Here is a 10,493-nt window from a genome sequence, read left to right as displayed (position 1 = left end):
GCGCCAATCCAACAACTGTCTCGAGAAATAAGCTAATCAACTGCGCCTGCAGCAGACGTGATACCCTCTTTCATGGCATTGAAACCCCTGCTCAACAAAACCCCACTGTGTGTGTCGGCAGTTAACTTACAAAAGTACTCAATGCTGTGAACAAAGCGATTCGGTGGCATTCTCTCTGAGTCTCTTTACTGTGTCGCCATCATGCTCGATGCTCGGTACAAGGACCGCTACTTTGATGCAGACAAGTAACAGGGTTTACGTGACATGTTACATAAACAGCTGGACAAGATGGAAACGGACACAGTGAAAGAGAACATGAGGAAGAGAGGCTACGGACAGACAGAGCTGAAACTTCACTGCTTGACATGTATGATGAAATCCTGGTTGAGAATGAAACAACTGAACAACGAAAACAGTACAGCAAGTGAAATAAATCGGATTTGATTATGTTTTACTGGTAATGGGGACATACGTAAATGCCAACAAAATAACATTTTGGTAGGTGTGGTTTGTAGTGTGTAACTTTTACTTAACTAGGCAAATTAGTTAAGAACAAATTCTTATTTACAATAACGACCAACCCCGGACGAGGCTGGGCCAATTGTGCGCTCTCAATCACGTCCGGATGTGATTCAAACCAGGGACTGTAGTGAAACGCTGCGTCCGTGTTTTAACTATTTAACTGTATTAGAATGCTTAAAAGGCCGCTAACATTTTAAATATCGGTGTAGTTTGTTGGCAAGGAAAATATTGGATATCTTATTTGCCAAAAATGTCATATCGGTGCATCCCTAGTACAAAATATTTGAAACACCTTCCTAATATTGAGTTGCACCCCCTTTGTCATCGGAGTGGCATAAGACATTATCCTGCTGAAAGAATCAATTTGCAGATGGGATACACTGCTGCCATGAAGGGATGCACCTGGCAATGATGTTTACAAGGGGCCCAATGTGTGCCCTGAAAACACACCTTCACACCACCACACTGCCACATGGCGTGGATGCATGCAGTGGTGTAAAGAACTTATAGTTCTTTAAGTAGTTTTGGGGGTTCTTTACTTTACAATTTATATTTTTGACAACTTTTACTTTATTTCACTAAATTCCTAGGGTAAATAATACTTTTAACTCCATAAATTTTCCCTGACACACAAGTACTCAACTTCATTTTTTAATGATTAGCAGGACAGAAAAATGGTCCAATTCATGCACTTATCAAGATTACTTTTGATACTAAGGTATATTTACAACCAACTACCTTTATACTTTTGCTTGAGTTACTCTTGCCAAATTAAGAGCAGAAGTAAGGCTTCTCTCCGGTGTCTGTTCTCTGATGACCTTTTCGCTCCAGCTTTTTAAAATAATTTTCTACAGTCAGATCAGTGGTAAAGCTTCTCTCCTTTATGTTTACCTTGGTGTCTTTTTTAAGTGGCACATTTGAGAGAAACTCTTTCCACAGTCAGAGCAAGAGTAAGGCTTCTCGCCTGTGTGTTCTCTGATGGACTTTTAGCTCAGCTGATGTTGTGAAGCATTTTACACAGTCAGAACAGGGTAGGCTTCATTCCTGTATGTATACGTTCATGTGTTTTTAAGTTGCACAGTAGAGATACTCTTTCCACAGTCAGAGCAGGAGTAAGGCTTCTCGCCTGTGTGTGTTCTCTGATGGACTTTTAGCTCAGTTGATGTTGTGAAGCATTTGACACAGTCAGAGCAGGGCGTAAGGCTTCACTCCTGTATGTATACGTTCATGTGTTTTTAAGTTGCCCAGTTGAGAGAAAATCTTCCCACAGTCAGAGCAGGAGTAGGCTTCACTCCTGTATGTATATGTTCATGTGCTTTTAAAAAACCCTGTCGAGAGAAACTCTTTCCACAGTCAGAGCAGGAGTAAGGCTTCTCTCCAGTGTGCACTCTCTGATGAAGTTTTAGCTCAGCTGATGTTGTGTAGCATTTAACACAGTCAGAGCAGGAGTAAGGCTTCACTCCTGTATGTATATGTTCATGTCTTTTAAGTGGCCCAGTCAAGAAAAATCTTTCCACAGTCAGGGCAGGAGTAAGGCTTCTCTCAGTGTGCACTCTCTGATGAACTGTCAGATTCCCCTGATGTTGTGAATCTCTTCCCACAGTCAGTACAGGGATACGGATTCTCTCCTGTGTGTATTTTTAGGTATTTTTTAGCTTTGATAGAATTGGGAAAATCTCCTCACAATGTGGGGCAGTGGTGAGACCTCTTAGCTCTCTGATCTTCCTGCTGTTGCTCTCTAGATGTAGAGAATGTCTCAACATGGTCTCCTGTGTGAACAACATCAGAAGAACCAGTCAGTTGGTGTGATATACATATGACTTCATATCAGTAGGCTGTACAATACAGGAAATAAAGCTATTAGGGCTGTCCCAACATTTTTTAAAATTCCTGGTCGACCGAGAGTCTTGTTTTCTTTCTACCAAATGTTTACATTTTAGTAACTACACAGACTCATTTCATATCATCCTCCACTCACTATCACAAGGGTTAGTAACTACACAGACTCATTTCATATCATCCTCCAATCACTATCACAAGGGTTAGTAATCACACAGACTCATTTCATATCATCCTCCACTCACTATCACAAGGGTTAGTAACTACACAGACTATTTCATATCATCCTCCACTCACTATTACCTACCAGACTAATTTCATCATCTACTCACAACAAGGGTTAGTAACTACACAGACTAATTTCATAGAACTTTAAAACACTGGCAGTTTTTTTACTTCAATTCTTTAGTCTCCACTCTGATCCTCCAGACAGCCCAGTGAATAAAACAAATGCTGGAAATACTGGTGTCAAACCATGCAAGTGTCAGTAGCATGAAATAACATCTACCTTCTCATTGAAATAGTTCCACAGCAACTTTTCCTGCACAGTGGGAAGTTGGAATGAATAACACAAACTTAGATAGAACCTGCTCTTACCATGATTAACAGATTTCCCAATCTTCTCCTCCTCTTCTTCATCTTTATTGTTGACATTCAGCTCCAGTGTTTGACTGCAGTCTTCCAGCTTCACTGATGTCATCTCTGGATCCTGCAGTGCAAACTGGGCTCCACTGTCACAATCAGGACCCAGTGACTGTGGGTTTGGACTCAGTGTAGAAGGAGAGAGGCAGGCTGGGTTTGTCCTCACTATTGATGTTACCGGCCTCAGACTTAATTCTAGTCGTCCTGTAGTAACAACGAGTAACAGAAAAAAAGTTGTCTTGACAGTTCAGGCACTTTCTTTACTCTCAAAAATAAATATTATATTTATTTTGTTCAATTATTTAATTCAGTGCTTGACTTGGACTGAAATAGGTGCCGGTACTGTTTATATTTAGGTGCAGCAGCTCCACAATACTGTTGAGCTAATATTCTATAAGGGGAACATGAGCTCAAACACTAGACATTTGAGGTGGCGGTAATAATCAGCTCCTGTCCATCTCATTTCAAAAGAGGAAGTAGGTAACAAAACACGAATTCATTCAAATTGGACAAAGTACACGCTTTAAAATTAGTCTACACAACGTAAATTAACTTAACCTATAGCAGATTCCCAAATTCCCAAATGCGTAAATCACTCATTCACACAAAACCAATAACTTGCTAACCAAACTCAGTAATCTCAAATATATTTTTTATTAAATTACCTTGAAGAAGTTATGTACATCCATTCAGACAAACCTTGTTTGACTTAAAACAGTTTCACGTTCACTTGGTTTGACACAAAAATAACAAACCATTACCCAACGTGATAATACCTTAACGGATGTTACATAGCATGGTATAACATGTTGTTTTGATATTAGAACGTTTATACACACTTTGGCCTACCCCATAATATGAAAAGGTTGGTACTTCATTTGAGCCAGATCCAACCGGATCCAACCGCACCTCTCAGTTCTATAGTCTTTTTCACGGGAACCCGATTGACAGGATCAGGTAACCTACCTTTAAATATCTAGCTGTGGATTAAATTACCAAATCAAAGGCATGACTACTGTCGGGAAGGTCTAACTTTCACAAAATGTGAAAGTTAGACCAATTTCTCTTTGATCCAAAAAGTCAGGTTTCAAGACTAGTCATTCAACTGAGACTGCTCTCCTCTGTAATGGAGTGCTCCCTAGCATGGTATAACTAACTCTGTTCCTCTGCTCTCATCCTTCTAGATCTATCGCTGCCTTACGATACTGTGAACCATCAGATCCTCCTCTCCACCCTCTCAGAGTTGGGCATCTCCTTGCGGCCCACGCTTGATTGGCGTCTACCTGACAGGTCGCTCCTACCAGGTGGTGCGTGGCGAGAATCTGTCTCTCCTCACCACGCTCTCACTGGTGTCCCCCAGGGCTCTGTTCTGCCCTCTCCTATTCTCGCTATACACCAAGTCACTTGGCTCTGTCATAACCTCACATGGTCTCTCCTATCATTGCTATGCAGACGACACACAAATAATCTTCTCCTTTCCCCCTTCTGATGACCAGGTGGCGAATCGCATCTCTGCATGTCTGGCAGACATATCAGTGTGGATGACGGATCACCACCTCAAGCTGAACCTCGGCAAGACGGAGCTGCTCTTCCTCCCGGGAAGGACTGCCCGTTCCATGATCTCGCCATCACGGTTGACAACTCCATTGTGTCCTCCTCCCAGAGCGCTAAGAACCTTGGCGTGATCCTGGTCAACACCCTGTCGTTCTCAACCAACATCAAGGCGGTGGCCCGTTCCTGTAGGTTCATGCTCTACAACATCCGCAGAATGACCCTTCCTCACACAGGAAGCGGCGCAGGTCCCAGGCACTTGTCATCTCCGTCTGGATTACTGCAACTCGCTGTTGGCTGGGCTCCCTGCCTGTGCCATTAAACCCCTTCAACTCATCCAGAACGCCGCAGCCCGTCTGGTGTTCAGTTCCCAAGTTCTCTCACGTCACCCGTCCTCCATTCTCTCCACTGGCTTCCAGTTGAAGCTCGCATCCCTACAAGACCATGGTGCTTGCCTACGGAGCTGTGAGGGGACTTACCTCATTACCTCCAGGCTCTGATCAGGCCCTACACCCAAACAAAGGGCACTCGTTCATCCACCTCTGGCCTGCTCGCCTCCCTACCACTGAGGATCAGCTCCCGCTCAGCCCAGTCAAAACTGTTATTTGCTCTGGCCCCCAATGGTGGAACAAACTCCCTCACGACGCCAGGACAGCGGAGTCAATCACCACCTTCCGGAGACACCTGAAACCCCACCTCTTTAAGGAATACCTAGGATAGGATAAGTATTCCCTCTCACCCCCCCAAAATTTAAGATTTAGATGCACTATTGTAGTGACTGTTCCACTGGATGTCATAAGGTGAATGCACCAATTTGCATCGCTCTGGATAAGAGCGTCTGCTAAATGACTTAAATGTAAATGTAAATGTTCTGAAAATCCGACTCAAGAATTAGTGCTAAAGCCTTAGCCAGGAGATTGGATAGACTGCTCCCATATCTAATACACCAAGACCAAAATGGCTTCGTGAAAAACCAAGGTTTTCACAATGTGAGGAGAGTACTAAACATAGTGCACATGTGAAGGGTCCCTGATACTGCCATTCTCTCACTTGAAGCAGAAAAGGAATTCCATAGAGTTGAGCTGTCTTATTTCAGAGATTTGGGAACTACTTCTGTAAAATGGATTAAGAGATGATATACCGACCCCACTACAGACATTGACACTAACAACTTGATTTCACAACATTTTAAGATTTTTTTTGGGGCACGAGACAAGGATGTCCAGACAGTCCAGGGCTCTTTCTTTTAGCTATAGAACCCTTTGCCATTGCAGTAAGGGCCCAACCGTTAATTAGTGGAATTAAAACAGATTTTGAACAAAGAGTGGCCCTGTATGCTGATGAAACCCTCTTATTCCTAACACATCTAAAGAACCCTTCCCTCTCAATTTAATTCACAACTTGTCCGTTTTTGGGTTTAAAGTTAATATAAAAAAAATCTTCCACCTTTTCCTCAACAAACAAGATACTGAATCCAGTTGTACAGCATCTATTTGTGAATACAGAACCAGGTTTCACATATCTTGGTATTAAAAAAATCACACCAGAAATGAGCTCCTTGAGCTCAGCAAATTATGAACCCATGGTAACAAATGCAACGTAATCCATCAACAGATGAACATTACTGCTTGTATCTATTATTGGTAGAATAAATATCATTATGACTCATTCCGTAATTGTTGATTGTCCTAATTGGAACTAATAAATGTGTAAAAAAAAAAAAAACAATGAATGATAATAATAATTAATAATATATGCCATTTAGCAGACGCTTTTATCCAAAGCGACTTACAGTCATGTGTGCATACATTCTACGTATGGGTGGTCCCGGGAATCGAACCCACTACCCTGGCGTTACAAGCGCCATGCTCTACCAACTGAGCTACAGAAGGACCACAATGATGGAGGCCACTGTGTTCTTGGGGACCTTCAACACTTCAAGGTGCTCCCGAGTGGCACAGCGGTCGAAGGCACTGCATCTCAGTGCTAGAGACATCACTGCAAACACGGGTTCGTTTCCTGGCTGCATCTCAACTGGCCGTGATCAGAAGTCCCATGGGACGGCACACAATTGACCCAGCATCGTCCGGGTTAGGCAGTCAGTGAATAATAAACATTTGTTCTTAACCGACTTGCCTAGTTAAATAAAATGTTAAATAAAAGACAAATAAACACTGCAGTAATGTTTTGGTTCCCTCCCCCAGATCGGTGCCTCGGCATAATCCTTTTCATGGAGCTCTACGGACAAATGTGTCTGAATATTACACATGTAGAAAACCAATAATCATAACATTTAGCGTCAAAACAGCAGTAAAAATGTCTCTCTGCTGCACCCGCACTGCCTGCACTGAAGTCTGTTGACACAAACCGACTGGGCGCTGCCATTTTACCAGCTTGTGAATTTTTATCTAGTCAGCTCTGGGATTCGATCCAGCAGCCTTTAATTGACTGGCCAACTCTCTAACCACTAGGCTACCTGTACGTATTCATGTAAAAAGGCTGTGCAATACAAAGGGAATATAAAAACTAAAGTATATCATAAGTCATGAAAATGATGAGGTGTATCATCAACTCAACATCACAAGGGTTATTAGTAACAGATAGATAATAGATAGAACCTGCTCTTACCATGAGAAACAGATTTACCAATCTTCTCCTCCTCTTCTTCATCTTTAATGTTGACATTCAGCTCCAGTGTTTGACTGCAGTCTTCCAGCTTCACTGATGTCATCTCTGGATCCTGCTGTAGAAACTGGCCTCCAGTGTCACAATCAGGACCCAGTGACTGTAGGTTTGGACTCAGTGTGGAAGAGAGGCAGGCTGGGTTTGTCCTCACTGTTGATGTTACCGGCCTCATACCTGAGTAAGAAAGTAGTAGAAGAGAAACGGACACAAACATTATTGTCATAAGTTCTGGCACTTTCTTCATTCCCTAAAAATATATTATATTTTTTATTGTTCAATTATCTAATTCAGTGCTTGACTTGGACTGAAATAGTTGCTGATAAACGTTTTGGGTGCTGGTACTCTTTATATTTAGGTGCAGGAGCTCCACAATACTTTTGAGACAATACTTAACCTTTAGTAGATAAATGCATAAATGCCTCAAACATTTAGTACAAGGTTGCAGTGTTTTAGGCATCACTAAGTGCTATTTTACTTAACCTTGTATTCACTGTTTTACATCAAAAACCAATTGTATGTCCTGTTCACACCACAGTAAATTTATAGATAAAAACAGAAACAACTGAATGTGTCTGAATGTTATGACACATGTAGAAAACAGATAATTATTACATTTGGTTTCAAAACAGTAGTGCAACTGTAAAATTGTCTCTCTGCTGCACTGAAGTCTGTTACTGCAGACCGACTGGGCGCCGCCATTTTACCAGCTTGTGAATTTCTCCTTTCATGGAGATCTACGGACAATTCCTTCAACCTCATGGCTTCGTTCTTGCTCTGACATGCACTGTCAAATGTGGGACCTTATATAGCCAGGTGTGTGCCTTTCCAAATCATGTCCAATCAATTGAATTTACCACAGGTTGACAAAAATCAAGTTGTAGAAATATCTCAAGGATGATCAATGGACACAAGATGCACCTGAGCTCAATGTCGAGTCTCATAGCAAAGAGTCTGAATACTTAAGTAAATAAGTTATTTCTGTTTTAAATATTTTATAAATGTGAAAACAATTATAAACCTTTTTTGCTTTGTCATTATGGCGTATTGTGTGTAGATTGATGAGAAACATTTATTTAATCTATTTTTCAGAAAAGGGCTGTAACGTAAAAATGTGGAAAAAGTCATGGGGTCTAAATCGTTTGCGAATGCACTGTATGTATTCATATCAGTAGGCTGGTACTGTATGTATTCATATCAGTAGGCTGGTACTGTATGTATTCATATCAGTAGGCTGGTACTGTATGTATTCATATCAGTAGGCTGGTACTGTATGTATTCATATCAGTAGGCTGGTACTGTATGTATTCATATTCATATCAGTAGGCTGGTAGTGTATGTATTCATATCAGTAGGCTGGTACTGTATGTATTCATATCAGTAGGCTGGTACTGTATGTATTCATATCAGTAGGCTGGTACTGTATGTATTCATATCAGTAGGCTGGTACTGTATGTATTCATATCAGTAGGCTGGTAGTGTATGTATTCATATCAGTAGGCTGGTACTGTATGTATTCATATCAGTAGGCTCTGCAATACAATGGGGAATAAAACTATTCTAAAAGTATCTCAAAAATCATGTAAATGGTTGAATAAATGGGGAATCATTTAACTATCACAAGGGTTAGTAACTACAGTCATTTCATATCATCCTCCACTCAAACAAGGGTTAGTAACTACACAGACTCATTTCATATCATCCTCCATTAGTAACTACACAGTCATTTCATATCATCCTCCACTCACTATCACAAGGGTTAGTAACTACACAGACTCATTTCATATCATCCTCCACTCACTATCACAAGGGTTAGTAACTACACAGACTCATTTCATATCATCCTCCACTTACTATCACAAGGGTTAGTAACTACACATCCTCATTTCATATCATCCTCCACTCACTATCACAAGGGTTAGTAACTAAAGACTCATTTCATATATCTCAAAATCACAAGGGTTAGTAAAATGACTCATTTCATATCATCCTCCACTCACTACTTCATTTCATAGAACTTTAAAACACTGGCAGTTTGTCCACTTCACTTATTCAGTCTAATCTCTGATCACTCCAGATAGACCAGTTAATAAAACAAATGCTGACAATACTGGTGTCATGCAAGTGTCAGTAGCATGAAATATCATCTACCTTCTCACTGAAACAGTTCATCATGAAACAGTTCTACTGTAACTTTTCATGCACAGTGGGAAGTTGTAATGAACAACAAACTTAGTTAGATGGAACCTGCTCTTACCATAAAAGGCCTTCTGCAAGTGTCTCCACCCCACTGCTCTATGCCAGTACACAAACTTGGATAGACAGAACCTGCTCTTACCATAACTAACAGATCCCCCAATCTTCTCCTCCTCTTCTTCATCTTTAATGTTGACATTCAGCTCCAGTGTTTGACTGCAGTCTTCCAGCTTCACTGATGTCATCTCTGGATGCTGCAGTGCAAACTGGGCTCCACTGACACAATCAGGACCCAGTGACTGTAGGTTTGGACTCAGTGTGGATGGAGAGAGGCAGGCTGGGTTTGTCCTCACTGTTGATGTTACCAGCCTCAGACTTAATCTGAGTCGGTCTGTAGTAACAATGAGAAAAAGACTAACGTTGTCTTATCAGTTCTGGCACTTTCTTTACTCTCAAAAAATATTATTTAAATCTCAGGTGCAGGAGTACCACAATACTGTTGAGCTAATATTCTATAAGAGGAACATGAGCTCAAGCAGTATAAATTTGAGGTGCCGGTACTCAGCTCCTGTCCAAGTCATGCATTGATCTCATTTCAATAGATCTGGTAGCTCAGCATTGACAACAAAACATGAATTCCTTCACATTAGACAACGTTTACGCTTTAAATCAGGCTACACAATTAATCGCACTTAATCTATGGTAGATTTCCTGAATTCACATAAATGCATAAATGACTCAAAAACCATTTAGTACAAGGTTACAGTATGTTTCAGGCAGCACTATGTACTATTTTCCTGAATAACCTTGTCTTCTTGTGTTATTTAAATCAACAAACAATAGTATTTCCGTTCACACCATAGTAATATGTATAGACAGAGATAACTTAAATAGTCTGAATATTAGTACACATGTAGAAAACTGATAATCATTACATTAAGCTTTAAAATAGTAGTGCAGCCGTGAAATGGTCTCTCTGCTGCATCCACTCTGCCTGGACTGAAGTCTGTTGATGCAGACCGAGTGGCGCCGCCATTTTACCAGTTCGTGAATTTTACACA

At 41.0% G+C, this 10,493-nt stretch overlaps 1 protein-coding gene across 1 annotated transcript; it reads right to left on the bottom strand.

Moving 5' to 3' along the window:
- Nucleotides 1-2,206: 2,206 nt before the first annotated feature.
- On the bottom strand, nt 2,207-9,821 carry LOC124029510 (the record flags this gene model as incomplete). The annotated part of the gene is made up of 4 exons (XM_046341199.1): nt 9,575-9,821; nt 7,183-7,413; nt 2,959-3,207; nt 2,207-2,291 (listed from the first exon to the last, which is right to left on the bottom strand). Coding segments are annotated over exons 1-4 (668 nt in total), but the record flags the coding sequence as incomplete, so codon positions are not given.
- Between the last annotated feature and the right edge of the window lie 672 nt (nt 9,822-10,493).

This window comes from Oncorhynchus gorbuscha, unplaced genomic scaffold (assembly GCF_021184085.1).
Source record: "Oncorhynchus gorbuscha isolate QuinsamMale2020 ecotype Even-year unplaced genomic scaffold, OgorEven_v1.0 Un_scaffold_6641, whole genome shotgun sequence".
Taxonomy (NCBI): domain Eukaryota; kingdom Metazoa; phylum Chordata; class Actinopteri; order Salmoniformes; family Salmonidae; genus Oncorhynchus; species Oncorhynchus gorbuscha.
Note: the sequence above shows the minus strand (reverse complement) of the source record. Positions and strands in the feature narration are given on the sequence as shown.